This window comes from Morus notabilis, unplaced genomic scaffold, assembly GCF_000414095.1.
Source record: "Morus notabilis unplaced genomic scaffold, ASM41409v2 Scaffold689, whole genome shotgun sequence".
Classification (NCBI taxonomy): Eukaryota; Viridiplantae; Streptophyta; class Magnoliopsida; order Rosales; family Moraceae; genus Morus; species Morus notabilis.
The window spans coordinates 1-23,221 of record NW_010358342.1 but is presented as its reverse complement, the minus strand read 5'-3'; the positions used below and the strand labels follow the sequence as shown (position 1 = coordinate 23,221).

The 23,221-nt window shown below is 34.8% G+C and overlaps 3 protein-coding genes across 3 annotated transcripts; 1 reads left to right on the top strand and 2 right to left on the bottom strand.

Annotated features, from left to right (window-relative positions):
- Positions 1–934: 934 nt before the first annotated feature.
- Positions 935–4,606, bottom strand: LOC21400436 (F-box only protein 6). Its single transcript, XM_024161848.1, has 2 exons — positions 4,435–4,606; positions 935–2,508 (listed from the first exon to the last, which is right to left on the bottom strand). The coding sequence occupies exons 1-2, from the start codon at positions 4,572–4,574 to the stop codon at positions 1,263–1,265; spliced, it is 1,386 nt and encodes a 461-aa protein (XP_024017616.1). The 5' UTR covers positions 4,575–4,606; the 3' UTR covers positions 935–1,262.
- A 7,447-nt stretch (positions 4,607–12,053) lies between these two features.
- Positions 12,054–14,495, bottom strand: LOC21400435 (serine/threonine-protein kinase BIK1). Its single transcript, XM_024161877.1, has 6 exons — positions 14,286–14,495; positions 14,024–14,168; positions 13,516–13,643; positions 13,301–13,424; positions 12,794–12,806; positions 12,054–12,500 (listed from the first exon to the last, which is right to left on the bottom strand). Exons 1-6 carry the CDS (start codon positions 14,493–14,495, stop codon positions 12,113–12,115), a joined length of 1,008 nt encoding a protein of 335 aa, XP_024017645.1. The 3' UTR covers positions 12,054–12,112.
- Positions 14,496–18,908: 4,413 nt separating this feature from the next.
- Positions 18,909–22,856, top strand: LOC21400434 (4-coumarate--CoA ligase-like 1). Its single transcript, XM_024161846.1, has 6 exons — positions 18,909–19,337; positions 19,759–20,343; positions 20,983–21,178; positions 21,853–22,006; positions 22,205–22,264; positions 22,581–22,856. Exons 1-6 carry the CDS (start codon positions 18,909–18,911, stop codon positions 22,810–22,812), a joined length of 1,656 nt encoding a protein of 551 aa, XP_024017614.1. The 3' UTR covers positions 22,813–22,856.
- The last annotated feature ends 365 nt before the right edge of the window (positions 22,857–23,221 follow it).

The following is a 23,221-nucleotide window of genomic DNA, read 5'->3' as shown; positions in this document are numbered from 1 at the left end:
TTCTGCATCTTTTTTTGTCGTTTAAGACTTGGTAGATTGATTCATTACAACGTTATGAATCTCGTTATGAGGGTTAGAAGTAAGCTACACATGATTACCGGACTATTTTACCTCACGTTGGATGTGCAAAAACGACGATTCCTTCAAGAAAACTACATCAAGTGTCAAAGTAGAAACGACATGTATTAACAAAACGACAATATGTGAAAGACGGCTAAATAACCAACTCTCTGGTAACCATGCTACCTAAATTTTAAAAACTCTACTCTCCATGCCCAAAAAAAAAAAAAGGGAAAAATATTCTTAAAAGACCAAAATGAATATTTAAAAGAAAATTCAACGGGAAAAAGGACCCAAAAAAAAAAACAGATTAGGGGCTAAAATGACAGAAATGGGATCAGCTTTGTATACAATACGTGAATGCGATGGCTCCCCTATCCATTTGCAGGGCACTTTTCCTTCTCGTTTTTTATCCCCTTTGTTTAGTTTTTGACAAAAGCATCGTTCCTTTCTCACTTTGTCTAGCCATTTTCAATCCCTTTTATTAGGGACCCAGCACCTTCACATCAGCCGTTAATTGTTATGGCAAAGGAGGATTGAAAGATCTACAAGGAACTTGGACAAGCGTATGAACTCGCATTTGATAAGTTATAACATTTTAGTCTACTCACGCAAGCTTTTCCACCATGAGCTTGTCCTTTTCCTCTAAAGTCACGAGATTTGATGAAAACAAAAATTTAGCGGAATGTGCCCACACTAGAGGACCATTAAATACTATAATTCAACATTTGTTTTTGAGAGAACATGGAATAATTAAAGGACTAGATTCCCTAAAAATAATCCTCATCTATCAAAAATTTTCGAAAAATTTCTTTGATTAGTAATTCGGAAAAAGGGTAAACTGTCGGTGATATGATACAAATAGCTTGCGGTCTAACAAAAAGTCATACGTAACTACTGAATTGTTTAAGCAAGTTCGGAAAACAGATGTTGAAGAGCATATCTAACAATATGAAGATTCATTTGCATACAGCTGACCTTAAAAAGTAGGAAATGTAATAGAGTCTTTCAAGCAACGTGACTTTATCAAGTTTCTACATAAACGAGGGATATCCCTTGGTATTGTTTACTTCAATAAAGCAATAAGAAAATCAGAGGCTGAAATAAGCTAGTGCGAAAGCTTTCAGCCAACCTTTGTGGAATGGTAGTGAGCATACCATCCCCAAAATTCAGCAGCAAAAAACACAGAACAGCTTAATCAATCAAGCCACAGCAGTCAAGCACGGGTGAAATGCAGTGCCGCACGCAATCCATTGTCGTTTCCTCCCGCGTGGCACGACACACCCAGGAACCTTCAGCCATTCCCTGCTCGACACATTGTACGTAACCAACCGATTCATCTGTCTCGATCTCAAGGACAGCATGAGCAAGCCTTTGTTACCCAAGCAATTCATCTTAACGTGCTTTCCGTAAAATTCCAAGCACCATATGTTTGGCATTCTGTCAACCTCCTTCCATAAGAGCGTCATCTTCTGTAGCTCCCATATGCACACGCACGTGGCAGCATTCTTCGTCAGCAGCCCGACAAGCAAGATCCGGCCTCCAAACTCCGCTAGTGTGTGGTCGGTCAAATGCTGCGGGGCTGGAATTATGTACTGCTTCCAAGCCCCCATGACCATATCATACGACACAACTCCTTCAGGGTCTGATCGCATGAAGTAAAGGGTGCCGTCAACGACAACTGCTTGTGACCGAAAGTTCAGACATAGCGGCAGCTTAATACTCGAGGGCATATTTCCTGGACGGCTCCAAGAGTTGTTGATTGAGTCGTAAACTTCATATTCGCCGTTACATCCCACCCAAAGGATCTTGTAACCGCTGCTACTGCTTGAATTTCTGTTTAGCGTCATCCCAACAGCAATACGAGACCAGACTTTAACTGACCTTGCCGGCAACTCTTTGAAAGATTGAGTCAGGGGATTGCACACATAGAAGTTCCTATGCCCGATATCATGAAAACATACTAGGCCCCCTGCTGAAGCCACTGGCAAAAGGATCATCTTTGTTGGCAGAGTCGAAATGGTAGGATGGTGCCATTTCTTTAGGGAAGGGTCGTAGATGGCCCCGGAAGTCACGTTTTCATGAGTGATGGTGTAAAACCAGGGATTGGCTCGTTCAACCTGGGCACATTGCTGAGAGAAACTTTCAGAGCTAAGTACAGAATTCCATTTCCGACAAACAGATCGAAAACGAAAAAAAGTGGCAATTGGAAGTCTTGCAATAACTGCTTCAAAAAGGTCTTCAGGGAAATCTTTCCAAATTTCTTGTTCCATCACCTCAGTGGTGCCGGTCATTCCCGATGATTTACCCCGAATCTTCTCCTTGCGAGATTTCTTAGAAGGTGGAGGCTTGTTAGATTCCACTAACTTGAAGCCTCCTGATCTTTCAGCAGCCATTACGAAACTATAATAATCATCTACAGAGCTGTCATCAGCATTGAGGAAGCATCTGCACAAAAGAGAGGCGTATATAAATAAATAAACATACATCTTACCGAGGATATTTGCTGCAGCAGTTCCTAAAAAATAGGCCAGGATCAGGGTAAACTTGGGATTTTACAAAATATTCGCATGCATGCAAAAGTCAATAAAAACAAGTATTGATTCAATTTTATCAATAAAGGCTCTTATTTATTATAAAAAATAGTCAATAAGAATGAACTGAATGCAGCACCAGATTGTAACACATTATGGACCATTAACCATTCACTTTAAGCATATCAAAATCCAAATTCCAAGTAGGCCACTGACTTAAACATGTTTTTCTTGACTCTCTTCCTATATCTTTTGTCAAAATCTCATCTCAAGTCTACTTGGCTATTATCTCGCCGTTACTAGAAATACTTGCAATTCTATGATATCGTAAGATCCGTTCATATCAATCACAGTTTAAATAGCTGCACATTTCGCACCAAAATAGTGCTAGCCTATTGCAAAGGTCATCGAATCTATCAAGAATATTCAGAGTAACATTCCTGAATTTTTATTTTTTGGATTCAGTGACAAAGATCTAACACTTTGGATCACACTTTATTGGCATAAATTCAAAATTTAGCCAGCCACAATTTTCAACCAAATAACACATTGACAGATATTTAAAGCCAAGATCTTTGGCTGTGTTTGACGAGAGTGAATGAGAATATGAAGGAAAAAGGGTAATGTATATAACCTAGTGAGGAAAATTGAAAGGAAAGGGATGACTATGCTCTTATGTTTGGTACAAATTCCCTCCTCTAATCCGTTTAAAGTTGGAAGGATTTGAATCCCACACCTAATCAAATCCCCCCTCTAATCACTCCCACCAAACAACCATAAGTCTTAAAATCCATCCACTAGTCCTCCCACTCCTATCTTTCCTTCCACATTTCCCCCCTTACCAAACAGGGCCTCCGAGTTTTACACATCACCCATGTGATATACTTTAAAATTACGGCTAACATATATTTCAAAATAACTCAGCTTCAGATCATATTTCAATATGTTGAATTGGAATGAAATAAAACAACAAGCTGCTACGATATAAAGCTTACAAGCTCATTCCCAGGTCCCTAAGGGCTACTACTACATATAGCCACAACCTATAATGCAAACCAGGTTATTATTGTCTGACACCCAGTGGAATTTTCTCTCCTAAGTTACAAATTGGTGAAACAAACAAAACTGCAAGTTTAAGCAACCATTCCCATGTCTCAGGAGAGAACAAAGGATAGGACAAATGAAGCTGTTTACTCATAGAATTACAGAAACCCCAAATAGAATATCATAACTCAGAAAAGATTGCAATCTTTCTCTTTTACCAATCAACCTAGCATAATTGACGTATTCAAGTTGTTTATTTTTAGATCTCTATCTTTAATTGCTTTCCTTTCTAAGCCAAACTCCGGGTCTCATGTTACTGGAAACAACAGTGAGCTAGTTCGGAGCGCATTTTTGAGCAGTTACGCAAAAAGAAAAATAAATTGAGCAAGCTCATCAATTCTGCATCGAAGAGCATAAATTTAAGAAAAAGGAAGAACAAATATAGGTAAAGATACCACTTAAAGACGCAAATTAAGAATGAAAAAAAAAAACCACTAGCTGAAACGGCTCAAAGAGAGAAAAGAGTTAAAAACAAAGCATGTTAATCAAAATTAATCGCGATTTCCAACCAAATGAGTGAAATTAACTTCCACCAAAGAGACATCAGAGAAATAAAATTAGGCGAAAAAGAAAAAACAAACCTAATAACAACAATCCCCAAATCAAGAAATCGAGAAGAATAAGAAGAGGAAAGGAACGCGGGTTTAAGAAACATAAGAAGCAAAGCGAAAATCCGAAACAAGCAATGAAGAGAAAGAAAAGGAGAGATCTTGAAAGAGAGAGAGAAAGGAAAAACCTGTTGTTGTTGTTGTTGTTGTTGAGTTGGTGGTGGTGAAGAAGATGATGGTGATGAAGATGCAGAGAAGAGTAATCGTAAAGTTGGAAGAAGTCGTGAAGCTGAGAGATGAGCTGCCTCAGCATGGGCAGCCCTTCCATGTCCCCCACACCAGCACCGGCACCAGAAGAACTCCCCCAATCCCCCCTCCCTTTCCCCTTTCCTCCTCCTCCTCCTCTTCCTCCGCCTATATATCATACATCATCATATCAATATGTCATGTTTTACTTTCATTTACTTCTTTAACCCCAACTCATTTTTACTAACTTATTATTATCATTTTCCTTCTTTCATCGTTTCTCAAAAAGAGAGAGAAAATTTCACTTTAGCCCCTCAATTACAGTGCCCCTGTCACTTTCCCTCTCCTAAAATATTTTTTTTGCACGTTATCCCCTTTTACTTTTCATTCTTTTGCAATATCAACAGCAAGCTAAATTATGTAAATTTCTCTTTTTAAGAAAATGTGCCATGTAGACATTCGTATTGAGCACTACAGCCAATTGAGAGCAGACTTTGTTTATGGATTTCATGTTGCCCGTTTTGTTGGAGAATTCGTTATCTGATTCGAATCATGGTTCATGATTCGTTACAGTATTTTCTCTCATAAAAATTACACGTAAATCAAAAATAATTCTAATCTCATGATTCTAATCCATGAACCAAACGAGCTCAGCTCTCTATTAGTATGTGTTTTTAAACACCATCGACACCTCCTAATATTGTTCATCTGTTTAATTGTACATGATACAAAAAAACACGATACATTCATGATAAATCTATTCAATCATATATCATGGAAACATGGCTAATTTATGGGTCAATCACAACATTTTGGCCCAATTGTAATGGTAAGACAAGAAAACATTTTAAAAAATTAATAAAATTTCCATTTTGACCTTGTCATTAGTGAGAAACCCAGTGGTTGATTACGAAATAAACCCCCCAAAAAAGTTAACAAAAGTTAGAAATGGTTCATATTGCAAAATAGAACATTTTGAGAGTGATGTGTCAAGAAATTGTTTATGGGGAGAGAGTGTCGAAGATAACATAGTTGAGGGAATAAAGAGCAATTTACCCCTAAATCAAAAAGAAAGGAAGTAAGGAAAATGCCAATCCCCCATCCGTCCACGCCAATCCCTCGTTGATAATCCACTTTTTTTTTTCTTTTTTTTTTTCTTTTTGCTCCCACGTGACGTGACCAATATCCTTGCCATTAACTCATAATTAGACTTTGCTTCTTTTCAGGACAATAGTTACAGGATCACTGAATTTACCGATTAAACCCCTGTCCCTAACCCTTATTTTCCCTAGTGGTCAATCACAAGCGATAGCCCGAGTTTAAGACTTAAAACTGGATTATTAGTGAGAAATAATGTTAGACGTCCTTAAAGCAAAATAATAATAATAATAGGAATAGTAATAATAATAATAATGTTAAGCGTCCAAATTCTATCTTAATTTTTTTAATATTATTTGATGCGGTAAATGAGTTATTTGTTCTATTGATAAATATTTTATGCATGAATTAAATAGGGATTAAAATATTAGTTCTCAAGATTATAGTTTACCACTTAATTTGGTATTAAAAAATTAGTAAACATTCTCTATTAGTGAAAAATGGGAAGACTGTCTTTGTGGCTGTTAGCTTTACATTCGCAATATTTCAGGAGAAAAAGTTTCAAATTGAATAGTTTACATGGTTTTTAATAATAATCGACATGATGGTGATGAATTTATGCTCCAATAATAGAGAAGCAATCACTCTCTCTTATCCTCTCTCGACTTTTTCCCTCCCTTAGGGTTTCGTCTCTTTTTTGAGCCCCACTTCTCTTTCGTTTGGGAGGACCAGAGTCCGGCGTCACCTTTAGGTGGGTCGCCGCATTCCCGGCCCTAGTAGGTGGGTTTTGGGCCTGTAGAGGATCAGATGGAGATAGGTTTTGAGGGAGAATCTGTGTTTGTTTTGGAGTTAGGTCTCTGTGCAGTTAGAAGGGGTGGAGGTCGCACTTTCAGCTGCTATTTGAGGGATCGTCGGAACTAGGGGTGGCAATTCATGTCACGTGTCGTGTTCGTGTCGTGTTTTGATCATTTTTTAAAAATTTCCAGTCAACCCGAACACGACCCGTGACACGAAATTTTTTAAAAACCGCAACACGAACACGACACGACCACTTTACGAGCTGACACGACACGACCCGAAATGACTCGTGACACGAAATTGACCCGTGAACCCGAAATTGACACGAAAATTGTATACTTTTATTTAGTTTTTTACATATTAGAAATAACTGAAAATTCATAACACACTAAATTACAATAACATCCATTGAAATTAAGCAAATAATAGTATAAGATTTTGAGTATAACTATCATGATGTCACAAGTTCATAATACAATTTAAAATATGAAATGAAAAATATATGTATTTTTTAGTTTTTTACGAGTTTCGTGTCATGTTTGGGTTAGGCGGGTCCAACCCAAAATTTACCCATATTTTTCATGTCAATTTCAGGTTGACCCAATTCTGACCCGAACCCCTTTTTTCTCAACTTTAACCCGCAAAATTCGTGTCGTTTTCGAATCGTGTCGTCGTGTCGTGACCCATATTGCCGGCCCTAGTCGGAACCCAGTTGGGCTAGTATCTTGGAAGCTTTGGTCCTCTCGGCATATTGGTGTTTCCGGTGAGGCGCGTGGTTCGGTGGGTCTCGGTGTTGTTTGCTTCCTTCTTGTTAGTGGTTTGGAAGTTCATCTAGAGCTTTTCCTTTTCCGACAATGCGGCTATATCTTCTCCTGTTGGATTCAAAAGCTATCTTACCATTAGAATCTTCTTATGTGCAGTTAAATACATTTTTAGTTAGTTTTTGTTTTGTTCAAATAAGGGCGATGTTGCTTTCGCCATTTTCCATGTATTTGTGTGTTTTTCGTCTTGTTATGAAATAATGAATGTGGTCTCCCCACACTTCGTTTGGGTTGTGTGTCTAGTTCGTTAGATTTGTTTATATGCGGTGTTGTTGGTAGCCTTAGTGCTTTAGTTAGTACTTTAGGTTTCTTGATCTCGGTCGATTGAGTTTTTCCATCAACTGTAGTCGTCTTGTTGAAAGAACTTTATTTATGCTAGATATTTAGTGTGCCTATTGAGTTTTTCGGTGTCAGAACTCGGTGCACATTTATGTCCCTTGAGTGTTTTATTTGAATTTACTGGTAGATCCGGTTGATGTTTGGGGTCAAGACTCTTTCTATTTTAGGGTCGTTTAATTTATATCTGTGGATGTATTTGGGTCGTTTATCCCTGAATTAACAGTTGTATTTCTTTGTTTTGAAATGTAATTTCCCTTAAAAAAAAAAAATAGAGAAGGGATCCAAACTAAAACGGGCAAGGATTTAACTAATTTGGAGCCAATGGGTATAAAGGTAAATGGATAAACTATAATGTTAGCAGTAACATTATATAAAGAGGAATATTTAGGAGTAAATCCATTCCAATTCCACGTGTGCCAAGTGTGAACGCGAGGCTATGATGGTCAAGAAGACCAAAGACGAGAGGGACATAACTTTTGAACCAGCAAAGCATAGCCCTTTTAGGGGATTAACGGCCAAGATTGCATCTCTCCGGTCTCCTTGCTTTCTTCCTTCCACGCCAGTGGCATGATTGTCGGTCCCACCCTCTTTTTCTAATTTTATGATGATTTTGTTAGAATTACGGAAGTAGCTACTCAATGCTTTTTAGTTTTTGTTGCTCAATTGCCATAATTACCCCTCCAATTAGTACTTGCTATTATCATTTGTTCCTTTTTCCTCCTTTTACTTTTTCTTTAATTTCTTACTTTTTATTTTTGTATTTTAAATTCAGTGATATAATCATAGCTTATTTTTTTGACCAAATAATATTGACAGATGTTCAGCTCAGCTTTTATGTAATTTTCGCCAATGTTTGGTTTGTATTATTTGAAATCATTGCCTTTCTTTTAAGGGAAATCTATTATTTATCTTTTTTTGCTTAGAAAAAAATGAAAACTATAATGTTGATTACAACTTTGAACTGAACAAAATACATATAAAATTGACGAATTTACATTTACAAATCATCTAAACGTCTTTTTAATTTATTAAATGTTGTAGGTATTATATAGATAGTAACTATTCTTTAGTATCACTAGTTTTTTAGTTGATGTGATATGTTTATGGTTGTAGAAATAGGTTATTTGGACTAAAAAAGTAATTTATTTTCCTTTAATAAAAAAAGAAGACTTCAATATGACCTATATTTATCCTCCAAAAAAAAAAAAAAAGACCTATATATATATACTTGAAATGAGTGGCAAGTAATGGTGGCGTTTGTTACGTGACAAATACGGTTATGATAATGAAGAAAGAGTAAATATTCCAATTATATATGCACTTGCGCTTGTAATGGAGTGGGTGGACATTCTTTGTTGGCGTGAATTGGGCAGTCTCATCTAGTTATTTTACAAACTATAGAAATAATGAAATTCCGATCCCAAATATTCCATTTAAATTGGAAAGAGTAAATCAAAGGGCTACTAACTTTCAATCACTACACATAAATACATTTATATATTTTTATTAATAATTCTCCATCAAATATAAAAATTTAATAATAATCTAATCTCATTAATTGTTATTTATTTTTTTAATCAATTATCAAATTTATTAAAATCATCATATCAATATTACCCGATTAAACAATAACACTCATCAATAGATAAATATTAAATGAGAAAATTATTGAACTTATCGATGAATATTTTCTTAATGGATATTTTCTTTATATTGTTTTGTTCATTCAATTCCAATATTAAATAAATATTAGTATATTATACGTGTACTTGTCTCATTTTCTCGTATTGAAATAACCATTAAAACTACACTCATATATTTATATAAATGTATGTATATTGTATAACATATATTTGGGTAATTGAATCACTATAGTCTATAGTTTTGTTGCCATGGTAAGTTGAAAAACCAGTAAGGAGTAGAATATCATAGAAAAAAGTATTGAAAAAAAAAGGTTGTTGCCTCTATCTAGATGGTCAAGGCACCTGAAGTATGTTTTGGTCTAGGACTTTCTTTCACCTAATAAACGGTTGTGAATAAACTTTCATTATTACACGCCATGTTGATTGCTTTCCTACTTAAGACCCAACCCAACAAACTCATTCACTATGCGCCTAAATTTCTGAAAACAGTTTTGAGAGCGTGCTATATTACCTAATTTCAATGGAGTTTTGACCACCAAGAAAGAAAAAAAAAAGTTATTTAAGATTCCAATGACCAAAAAAGAAAAACACTTACAAGTTAGAATACATTACATTCTCAGGCAAGGTATACTATCCAAAGGACCAAACGTACAAAATATACTAGTTGGTGGTTTTTATTTTTTGTTTTGTTTTAACATTGCTCTAAATATGTATTTGTTGCTTAACACTACTCATTAGTTTCTTGTTTATGTATCAGTTTATACTCTTGTGTCGTTCCGGGTGGGGTACGGTAGGGTGTAGACTAACCTTCAAAATTCTAATGAGTAGAAAGAGAAAGGTGAGGAGTGGCAGAGAGAGTAATTTTGAGAGAAAGAGGTGGAGAATATGGTAAGGTTGAAAGTCATGATTACATAAAGAGGTTAAAGTTAAGGTAAGAGGGAATGGGATTTTAATTTTAATGATTAGGTTTGTCAAAACCAAGAGTGTGAAGACGCGGTGAGTAATCATTTCATCTGCATAGGGAAGACAAGGTTTGGTCGTTTGGGGTATTTGATGGGCATAAAATTGCATAATGGCTCATCATGATCACCATCATGGATTCCCTTCTTTTACGTGTGCCTTCTCCCAACCGTGTGGTTGCTTTTTTGAATCTCTAACGTTCCACCTTTTTTATTATTATTATTATTATTATTTTTTTTTTAGCACTATTAGTTATGAGCATAGTGATCTTTTGGTGTCTCAATTTTTAATTTTGATGCATTACTTTGAGATTTCATTTTTTTAATCATTTTGATCCACGGTCATAAAATTCACTATTAGTTGTGTTTTAAAATTATGCACAAAGTATACTCTTAGTAGTTTTGTTATATGGAAAAAAAAAATATCACAATTGCTTATAGTAGGCAAATGTGACCGGAATGCAGAGGATTAAAGGTAAGAACAAGGCAAAACATTGTTTTATTCTTTTTTCAAACACAAATCGGTTGAAATTTTTTATTTTTTATTTTATAATTTTTTTGGAGTTTTAGCATTTAAAAAATTCAAAGTGGCTCATGACCGGTGTCAACTATCTTCTATTTGTGAATTCGGATTCTATAAGAATATTATCTATTGTTATAGAATCGAAGAAAATTTTATTGGGCCAAATTTGATCAGGACTTTATGCTCACTATAAGAAGTTTCAGTAACAGCGCCGAGGTAAAGCAACTCCACAATATTTTCTGCAAAGCCGTCTCTGGTAAGAAAAGGGAAAAAAGAAAAAAAAACCGATAATAGGATGGAAAACGACAACATTAAGAAAAACGACGATTTTTAAAGGCCAAACCGAAAAACGACAATTTATGGTGAAAACAACTTGAAAAACGATAACATAGAGGGAAAAAAATGCAATGTAAGGTAAATCTAAACGCAGAAACTTGAAAAACGACACGTACATTTAAAACGACAACAGCTTGAAAAACGACGTCATATAAAAAAAGGACAATATAGGGTAAAACGACAACAACTTGGTAAACGGCAGGTTCGTTTGAGTCAAAAGTGACAACATAAGCAAAAACGACAATGTTAAGGAAAGCGACATATGCGTTAACAATGCAAAACTCAAACAAAAAAGCGACAATAAATGAAAAGCTAACAGTTAAGAGTAAAACAATCGAGGGAGAAAACATGAATATTCGAAGACAACAGAATTTTCCAGGTGAGATGAGAGTTTATATATTTCACAAATTTATCTCAATTTTGCTGGAACACAGAATTTCGTCAAGCTTCAACATACAAATTGTTGAGGTAGGAAAAGACAAAAATAAATCTAAAACGAAGAAAAGAAGCCTACTCCGATAAATAAAAAGATCAGCAATGACAAATTAACATCATTAAATCCCAAAACAGGCCAATTAAGGAATGGCCAATGTGAAGCTGAGGTAAGAAAACAAATACTGAGATTTTAAATTTTTTTAAAAATAACTAAGCTATACTCCCATGTAGGGCCTCTAAATCTAAGCTCCGTTTGTTTTTATAGATTCAATCACAATTCATATATTTTTACTATTAATTATATTTTTTGTTATAAAAATTTAACAGCTAGTTTTTTTTTTCTTCAAATAAGATATGAAGTACCACACACATATGTACAATGATCCATATAACACATATTCCTCCTTTTCCAAATAAAAAATTTTAGGAAAAAAAAAAGAGGAAATCCTCATTGAAGGTAGTTAAATCGATCACTTGTCCGTATTAGGAAAGAATAATTTAGTAGATGTTTGGTTTATAAATTCAAAATCATTATCGGTTTACATGTATTTTTTGTGAGAGAAAATACTATAACGAGCCACGAACTATGACACGAATCATCATACCAAATACCAGCTAGTCCTTATCAATTCATTAAATCATGCTACACTGAATAAAATAATTTCTAGTTATAGTTTTACGTGGCCATTTTCATAATCTGCATGGAATTTCTTTTCCCTTTTGTTGGGTCTGGTATCTCCAAGTCGTTGCAAAACCAGCAAGCTTTGGAGATGCTCAACGACGCCCTTCATTGTGGGACGGTTCCTTGGGAAGAATTCGGTGCAGCGAATTCCAATCTCTGTAATTGTAGCCCCATCCTCAGGATTGTAACCCCAGTCTTCTATAAGGCTTTTGTGGACAAGGGAACAATTGGGCCTGTACTCCTTCTTGGCCCAACAGTGTACTAGATTGTCCAGTATATACCCGGGCTTGTCCAATTTCTCAGCGTCGAATACTCTCTTGGATATTAGGCCCAATAGAACAACACCAAATGAGAACACATCGCAGCCGGTTTCCCTATAGCCATCTAGATGGTGCCTTAAATCAGTCTTCACAACTAAACAAGCACTTTTTCTAAAAAAAAAAAAAAAAAATATTGAACTCACATCATCTTATTTTTAATTAATATATTTTTAACTAATATAGTTATTTGACTATAAAAGATATTAAACAAAAATAAAAGTTAAAAATCTATATCCGTGCACTTTAAGGTATTTGTCTCATTTATCTTTTTTTCTTTTAGATATTAGAGTGAAACTGTTTAGTGAAATCAGCCTAGAAAGTAGTTATGCTTACAGAAACAAGGACACCAAAATCGAATCTCTAACTCAAAATTTGTTGGAACGTGGATTAGACGATTAATGTCAAGTGAATGAAACAAGTAGATGAAAAAGATAAAAGTTGGCGACATATGCGAAACCGAGTTTGGTGCTAAGTTTTCCTTAGGAAAATTTTTTGGTAGGGTACAAATGAAAGCCTACTAGTATTATGCAGTTTTGGTCTTAAGTTCCGTTAAATTTGCATTTTTGCTCAGTTCTGATACAATTATGTGTTGTAAAGAGACGACTTAAAAACAACACAATATCAGTAATATAGGTTCGTTCGTTTCGTTAGTTCGAATCACAACTCAAATTTTTACTACAATATTTTCTTTCACAAACATTCATTCAACTCTTTTAACTATAATATTTTCTCTCACATAAATTTACCTTTTTAATGTAAGTTCTTAACTCGAACGAGTGAAACGAATAAAGTAATAAGTAGTAGTCCTTGCCCTCGTCCACATCTTACTATATTTAGAAAGTGGGGGAAAGTACCTTTCGTTGCACAGAAAGGATCAGCATAGTCTATTGGCATTGGTATCTGCTTCTTTATAGTATTGATTTTGCCAATGGTACCTCCACTGATGAGTCCAAAGTCACACAATTTTGGGTTGCAATCCTGAAAGTTACAAGCAGAAAATGTTGGAGATCAAGGGAAAATACAAAATATTAATCTGAAAAACAAGTTCAAGAATTGATAGCAGGCTGACCCAGTCCAACATTATGTGGGCTCCACAAATGTTAAGAACCATATATGGATTGTCTTGAGTGTGAAGATATTTAAGAAGGCAAGCGAGTTGGAGGATTATGTCAACTCTTTGAATCCAATTGAGCTCATCTGTTACATATGAAGAAAAGTTATTGACAACTACTGAATAAGAATACTGAGAATTCTTTTTTATAAGGCGCGAAAAATTACATTATTAGTATTCTATTATATTTAAAATTCATTAGTTTAGAATATATATATTTTCCATTTTGACATGATTTTGATGCGATCAATCGGTTAGTAATATGAAGTATCAGTTGAGATGTCATACCATGGAAGGACTTATAGAATAACTCTCTAAAACAAATAATTATTATCCATCTGCCTTCCTAATCAAGCTTTAATGCGGAAGTTAATAATTATCTCAAGTTTCCTCTTCCTGAAGGCAATCCTCTACTTATTAAGAATTATTTAATCATGAATTCAGAACATTGTTTGAAAATTTTTACCTTTCAGAATCAAATTATGCAAAGTGTCCCTTGGATTTAGGTCATAGACTACACCCCTCACTTCTTTGTCACAACAAACACCAATCACTTTGACCAAGTTGGGATGACCATTCATGGCTGGATGTGTTAAAAACTGCACTTCTCCCTGCCCAAATCAAACTATTGATGATCAGTTACAAACTACAAATTTTCGTAATTTTTTTTTTGTTTAAAAAAAAAGGAGGGGAAAAAAAAAAAGAAAAAAAAAGAGAGCAAAACTTACTTTGACCACCAAATACTCATCAGAAATCAAGGTGATGGAATTTGACTTTTCATCCCATATCTTCACGGTCACATCTCGACCTTCTGCTTTAATCCAACCCCTATATAATTTACCAAACTGAGTATTTCCAATCAAGTTCTTCTCATGAAAACTCTCAGTCAGAGATTTCAAGTCCTCGGTTGTAAATACGACTAGGTTCGAGGACTCCATAGATGTCATGTTGTTGCAAATCAGCCACCATTAAAAGGGTTTCACACAATAACAAAGCAACACTAATGGAACGGTTGGGGAAGAAGACGGCAATGTTGATAGCTGTCGAATAAGATTACAATGAGATATTGTCAATTGTTTTAATGCATAAAAGTCAACATGTTTTAGCCCAAAATATTTCATTATATTTCACCAAGATGCCACTTGCATTTTTTATAACTCCTGTCTATGTATTCTTCCTCTTAACTCCAGAGAGTGTTTACAAAATATTTGATGACCTGCTCCTCCAGCCAATAGCTAATATGAGGACACTACGTCATTATATTATACTCTCATTCATTTCGCTTATTCGAGTTGAGAATTTAAATTAAAAAATGAATTTATATTAAAAAAATACAATAATAAAAAAAATTAAATTTAAATTTTTATAAAAAAAAATAATTTAAACTAGCAAAATGAACTCACCATATAACATATATCCTTTAACAATCACAATTGGAGAACGTTGAATGCGTAATTTCTGAGGGAAGAAACTCAAAATGCACGAACATGATTATATTTTAATGCGTTTTAATGCAAAGCATTATCTTTAAAAAATAAAAAAAAAAGTAAGTTGCCCCTTTAGCCAGGTCAACTTGTCAAGTCTGAAAAGTCAACGATACATTAACCAGATAGTAGCTTAATCGTCAGGTGTTAATCAGGAAGAATGTCAAAAAGAAAATAATAATAATAATTTATAATATTCTAAGCACTTAAAAAAGCTGCAAATAAATTGCAACTTGCTATTAATTTACAGAAAGTACCAGTTTAACATCTGATTTTTCTGATACTTTACACGTATACTGATGTTGTATTTATTTGTTCCGTATATCATCATACAACAAGAAGTCTATTGCATAAAAAGCAATGAATATGTGTGTCATGTATATAAAGTACTGTTTAGAATAATATATATGGCCACATATATGCGTCGTTTATTTCACCGATTTTAATTTTTAGTTTTAAGTTTTTACAGTTAAAAATTCTAAAAAAATATCACATTTAATTTTTTCTGTTACAATAAAAAACTATCAGAAAATATCACATATTAACTCAAATTTAAAATTTGAATCTGCGAAGTGAACGAAGCTATAATAACTCTATACGTAGTAGTGAATATTAAATAATGTCAGAAAACTTCCAACTAGAGTACTGTTTAGAATAATATATATGGCCACAATAATTGGCAACATGTAATAACTCTAGTAGTGAATATTAAATAATGTCAGAAAACTTCCAATATATATGGCCACAATAATTGGCCACATGTCATAACTCTATACGCAGTAGTGAATATTAAATAATGTCAGAAAACTTCAAACTAGAAGAAGAAGAGAAGAAGAGGTGACTGTTGCAAAAATTCTTTTCAATAAGTATGAGCTCTTAAGTATACGAATCGTAACAAGTAATAAAGTGATAATTTATCAAGTATCATCTCATAATGATTGAGTATTTTTATAAATTAAACTAAATATCATTACTATAATAACTTTAACTTTATCTACGCGATCGAATGAGAGTAATTCATATAATTAAAATGATAAATTAAAATACTAAAGCAAGTAAAAATAGAATTTGGAAATAACAAGGGATCGAAAGGAACTCTAATGGTAAAGCGGCTAGGGGTTGGGTTTTATTCTATACAACTATGCAATTCTAACATGTGGGTTTGTTAACTAGTTCCAGTCAATTCACTAATCTAGATTTTCTAAGGTAATTTCACTCCCTGTCCTGAGTGCTGAACGAAATAGTGTGTAAAGTCGATTAAGTAATATCTCTATTCACTTAACCTAATAAACACCCATTAAGCAAACCTATTATGATTACCCGAATCAATTGGCCTCCCGAACTCAACTAATTTTAAGTTGTGTTTCACAAATCTCAATATGTGAAAGTAACTCTCTCGAGCCTAAATCCACACATCTATATCACTAATTCATTATATCATAAATTAGAGCAATAAAAATAAAAAAACACAAATGAATTGAAATGGAATTTCATTAACAAATACCAAATATCTTCAAAGCATAACAAAAGATAAAACTACATCCCAACCTGTAGCTTAAAGAGTTTAGCTAGAGATATACATGATGAATCTCGAAACAAAAACCATAATCAAACCATATCTCATATCCATGGTCTAAGCAATATCAAGGAAAATACAAGTTATAAAAGATAAAATAGAAAGGAGACGAGAGAAATAAAACTCGTTGAAGAACAAACTCCCAATCTTCAAGTTCCAATCCAACCTTCTTGAATGATCTCTAAAAACCTTATATTTCCCTCTTTTCGTTATGTTTTTCTGCCTCCCAAAGTCCCTTCCTCTTTCTCTTGTTCTTAGGTCGTTTTCTCTTTATACCTCCTCCCAAATCAGTGCAAAATGAGACCTAAGTTTACATTAGCACGCGAAAATTGGCTGCAGCGGGAAAAATCCCGCTGCAGCGCCATCAGGGAAGCTTAGGGTTTCTTGAATTTTCGATGTAGCCGAATTAAACCTGCTGCAACGGGTTTGCTAATTTCACCTCGATCAGCTGTAGCCGAAAAAATCTCACTGCAGCCGAAATTCTAAGTACTCATTGCCTCAAATCTAGCTGCAGCCGAAAAAATCTGGCTATAGCTAAAATTCCAAGTGCTCTCTGTCTCAAATCCGGCTGTAGTCGAAAATATCTGGCTGCAGCTGAAATTCGCCAAAGATTCTGACTGCAGCTGAATGTAGCTCTTTTGTCTCTAAAAAAGCTTGATTTGAACTATTTATTTCCTCAAACTAAAAACCTACAAAATGAAATCAAAACATAATAAAAACACTATAAAACATCAAAAACTAACGAAAATACTAAAAATGAAAACTTAGTTAAATCAAGTTATCAGTAACAGAGAAGAAGAAATTTAAGTGGTACAGAGACAAAAGGTGATATTTCGTTTTCATGCAAGGCTTGCTTGGTCAGTGAAAGGATAATATTACCAAACTAAAAGTTACTTAGGAATACGGTTAATTAAGCAGTAATATTATTGCGTTTGGTACTTGGTTTTTTCTTCTTTTTTTTTTGTTGAGTATTTAGGGGGCATTTAGTAAGAGAATTCATACCTTAATTTAAATCATGATTCATAATTCACTATAATATTTTTTTTTTTACAAAAAATACATATAAATTAAAAATAATTTTAATTTTATTATTTTAATCTATAAATCAAACATCTCTTCCGTACTTATCCTTTAAAGGCATTTTATTCATGTTGCAAAAAAGAGAGCCCGCAGGAGAATTAATTATGATATTGCTAGCTTGATTTGAGACCCTTCTTTCTGTGTTTTGGCACCTTGTGTAGTAGTGTTCATGTTGATGTGATCGTCACTCGTCAGTATACATTGGTACATAATTAGATTGTACCAATCGCTCTTCTTTCTCTCTAATTACGAATTCATTATTAGTGGTCCCCACATCTATTGTTTTTTCCTTTGTTCTCCACACTTTTTTCCCTCGGTTCCTAGTACATTGGGCCATCCCTAGATATTTCGTTATGTCAATGGAAGCGAAGTCATTTTCAAAGTCAGTTTTGTACATTTACCACTAATGGGTTGATGTAGCGGTAAAACAACCTCACTTTGAGATTTTTATCCGATCAATGTATTATTGTATGTTGTTAAGTGTGTGGTAATATGAGTTAATTTTGTAGGTTGTTGTATGAGTGTGTGGTAAACTGAAAGAATTGAGTCGGATCTTTTTTATTTCATTAGCGGCCCTAAAACTTTAAAAATAATAAAAAATGAGGAATAAGATAACACTAACGATCATTTTTCATTCAACAAAATATCCCTATACTTTATTTCCAATCCAAGTAGAGTAGACCTCAAAAAATATTTTCCAACCATCTTATACAATTTTCCACACATGACTATTTCTTGAGAAATAAAAAAGCTGAGGACTCTTCATTATGGATTTAACTCATAACAGAATCAATTTTAGTAAACAGTCAAAGAACTTGTACTTGAAGTGATGTACTCGCTTCACCTGCAATATGTGTATATGGTATATAGGCATATCCATCTTGGACAAAGTCAAATTGTACTCTCACAAGTCACGTGCATGGCAACATTACAATTAGTATGATCACATGCATGGCACCGAAATATGATCTAATGTTCCTTAGAATGTCGTAAGGTTAAAATATTTCTCCCATACCACCTAAAGTCAAGCGGCAAAGGAGCTAACCAAAGAAAGAATAATTTCCATGATTCAACCAACTTTTATTACACACTAGTTTCATTTCTTGCTAACACACCCCCACCACTTCAGGCCCCATCCACAATGCATGATTAGTATCTCAAAAAACGCCTTATAAGTATCAATCCCGTAACATAACCTTGCACCATAAGCCATGGAAACTAGTCCATTGAATCCATCACAAATTATTGATGATGAGCACATTTTTCACAGCCGGTACCCGCCGGTCCAAGTGCCGGATGATGTCACACTGCCAGAATTCGTGCTCGGAGGTTTCGAGCTCTACGCAGAGAAAGTGGCGATTGTGGATGCCGTGACGGGGAAAGAATTGACTCATGGTGAGGTTGCCAAGAACACAAGGAGGTTTGGCGCGGCCTTAAGGTCTCTTGGCCTAAGGAAAGGGCATGTGGTGATTGTTGTACTCCCTAATGTGGCTGAATATGCCATAGTGGCTCTTGGGATAATGTCTGCTGGTGGAGTGTTTTCTGGTTCAAACCCACAAGCCCTTGCTGTTGAAATTGCAAAGCAGGTTAAGGATGCTGATGCAAAGCTGATTGTCACAAATGCCCTAAACTATGAGAAGGTAAATGCAAAAACATTTTAATTTATAAGGTTTTTAGCAAATTTGTCCCTCCAAATTACTTTTCAGCTTTAAACAATTATCCCTCAAAACTTTTATTTTCACACTTTTATAAACTTGCTAAATAATTGCAACATATCCCATTAACCTTTTCACTTGCGACCTTTAAGTTAGCAAATAGAAAAGCCAACGGCCAAAAATCTCCAAAGTTCAATTCAAATCCTAACATAAATCACTTAAATGTCTAAATCAACCCCTCAAACCCAATTCAAAATGGCAAAATTAAGTGGTTTAGCAAGTTGAATGGATAAAATAAGAAAATTAAAAGTTTAGAGGGCTTTCGAAACTAGAAAAGTTGGGGGGATAAAAATGCGAAATAAGCGGATCATTAGGAGCAAGCTCTAAGCTTTGTGAAATTGAGCAGGTAAAAGGCTTAGGAATACCAGTGATCACAATGGATGAGGAGCCAGTGGAAGGTGCAATCAACTGGCGCAAACTGCTTGAAGCAGGAGACCGAGCGGGGACAAATAAGGCAGCCAAAGAGGAAGTCCTTCAAACAGATTTGTGTGCACTTCCTTTCTCATCAGGCACCACAGGGGTGTCCAAGGGCGTCATGTTGAGCCACAAAAACCTTGTGGCCAACCTCTGCTCCACGCTCTTCGCGGTGAAGCCCGAGATGGTGGGCGAAGTCACGGTGCTGGGGCTGATGCCCTTCTTCCACATCTACGGCATTACCGGGATATGTTTTGCAACGCTTAGGAACAAGGGGAAGGTGGTGGTGATGGGGAGGTATGATGTTCGGACGTACATCCATGCGCTGATATCTCATGAGGTCACTTTTGCGCCGATTGTGCCGCCGATTATCTCCGACATGGTCCATAATCCGATAGTCGATGAGTTTGATCTCAGCAGGCTCAAACTCCAGGCGGTTATGAGCGCCGCCGCCCCTCTTGCACCTCCTCTCCTCCAGGCTTTTGAGGCCAAGTTCCCTACCATCCATGTCCAAGAGGTGACAATTAGTACACTAGATTATTTCGTTACTACTAGCGATACGTTTTATCTTGTTTTAAAAACAAGTTTTTGGAACGAGTTTAATGATATCGGATAACTAGAGTAAGTGATACTTGAGTTTAAATTCTACAAACACACAATAATTTTTGTGTTTGGAGACGGATAAGTTATATTCATTGTTAACTCTGTTGGACATTTGATATGATATTATACATTGATTATTTGTTTGAACTCTTTTTCTGTTGTATATATAGCTGAAGTTCTAGCTAACACGAGTTAAAATTTTTGGAACAACCAGTTTAATAACATAACATCGATTCAAACCAAGTTCTTAATTTGTGTTTAAAATTCTAGAAATTGATTTGTGTTTAGGCCCTCGTGTATATATATGTTAATTTGTTCAAGGGCATTATGTTTAATCTTGACTGATTGAGTTTGTTATTACTCAACAAGTAAAAAATTTAGACAAAAGGTTTATTTACATGGGATTAGTGGAAGTCAGTAATTTGAGTTGAGAATTAATAACTTCAAACTCATCTTCTAATGATTACGACTCAGCAATTTTGTCTTTTTCTAATTAATAATATGTTAGTTTCTTGCTAATTTATTAATTAATTGGATGTGAGTGATGATTTAGGCATATGGACTGACGGAGCATAGCTGCATAACTCTGACGCATGGTGATCTGGAGAATTACAGCAGAGCCAAGAAGAACTCGGTGGGATTCATTCTTCCAAATTTGGAAGTCAAGTTCATTGATCCCGACACTGGTCTGTCTCTTCCCAAGAACACTCCTGGTGAAATCTGTGTCAGAAGCCAATGTGTAATGCAAGGTAAATAGAGAGAGAGAGAGAGAGAGAGAGAGAGAGAGAGAGAGAGAGAGAGAGAGAGAGAGAGAGAGAGAGAGAGAGAGAGAGAGAGAGAGAGAGAGAGAGAGAGAGAGAGAGAGAGAGAGAGAGAGAGAGAGAGAGAGAGAGAGAGAGAGAGAGAGAGAGAGAGAGAGAGAGAGAGAGAGAGAGAGAGAGAGAGAGAGAGAGAGAGAGAGAGAGAGAGAGAGAGAGAGAGAGAGAGAGAGAGAGAGAGAGAGAGAGAGAGAGAGAGAGAGAGAGAGAGAGAGAGAGAGAGAGAGAGAGAGAGAGAGAGAGAGAGAGAGAGAGAGAGAGAGAGAGAGAGAGAGAGAGAGAGAAGTTGTTTGATTATGTATGAAGGACTAAAGGAAAGAATGATTCTGGGGAGAGATTCAAAATATTAACAAAGCGATAAAAACTTTGCGGTTCCATAGAGCCCGAGGCTCGCAACTAATCCGGGTGGCCTCATTTGTATTAGATGCGAGCCCCGGGGCTCTCTAAAGCCGCATAGCTTTGTTCTTAACAAAATGATCTTTGAAGGAATTCATTTGTGAAAGTTATGTACTTAATTAGACTAAATAATGCCTAAAGTTGTAGGGTGTTTTTTTTTTTTTATTACTCTTTTTATATTCCTTAAGATATTGTGAGAAACTTTTCAGGTTACTACAAGAACAAAGAGGAGACTGAGAGAGCAATAGACAAGGAAAATTGGCTCCACACCGGTGACATTGGCTACATAGATGATGATGGAGATATTTTTATTGTCGATCGCATCAAGGAAATGATCAAGTACAAAGGTTTCCAAGTAAGATTATTTTCCATTATATATTATATCCTCTTTAGTTTATAGCTTCCTCCAATTACATAGATATATTGTTTACTTGCATATTAATTTAATGGACATTGGGACACCAATGTTAAAGAAAAATGATTAAGCAAAGCTATTATTTTCCTAAAATAAATTTGGCCAAAAATTTCTGTGTCCTTTTTTTTTTTTTTTAATTAATGTACTGCTGAAGTAGAAGCCATCCTTCTGACTCATCCTTCAGTTGAAGATGCTGCAGTTTTTCCGTGAGTCTATTTCATGAACAATAAACTTGTTCCTTTTTAGATACATAAATATTTAGTATATAGATACAAATATTATATATATATATATGACATATATATGAGGTTTATTATAGTCTGTTATAGTTCTTATCATTTCCTCATATACGTTAATGTGTAACATTATAGTTAGGGTAACAAATCAATAGTTTTTTTCCCTTATAACAATTAAGATTATAATTTTCTATTCCATTTAAACAATTAGATATGAGGCCCATTATATATATGTGTGTGTATATATGTATATATGACATTGATATGGTGTAATATGGTATTCCAGAATGCCAGATGAGGAGGCTGGGGAGATTCCAGCTGCATGTGTTGTGCTGGGCCCTGATACAGAAGAAACTGAGGAAGAAATTATTAAATTTGTGGCCTCAAATGTGGCAAATTACAAGAAAGTTAGAGCAGTTTACTTTGTGGAATCCATACCAAAATCACCCTCTGGAAAAATAATGAGAAGGCTTCTTAGAGATGAGAGGGTAAAAGCCTCCAATCTCAGAAGATTGTGATCTGATCAATACTATCGATCGAGATAATAGCTAATACTTACTATCACCAAATTGTTTTATATTTGATATTTTTCATGCTAAGATATATATATATACATATATATATGAAGAAAAACTTTCATATTATGTTGCATTTATTATCAGACCTTTTTTCAATTAAACAATAATGAAAACTTATTACATGAGCAAGTATGAGAATATTGGATATGGCCCACATGATGGGTGTTTAATGTATATCCTATTAATTAGTAGCTTGTTTGGATGCATTTTGTTCTAATATCTTAAATTGCTTCATTTGATAGAAAATTTAGTGTCAACTTCTTCATGAAGTTAGTACTTTCTCTACATTAGAGAGAGTACAAAAAAAAAAAAAAAAAAAAAAAAAAACCCAAAAAAAAAAAAATTAAAA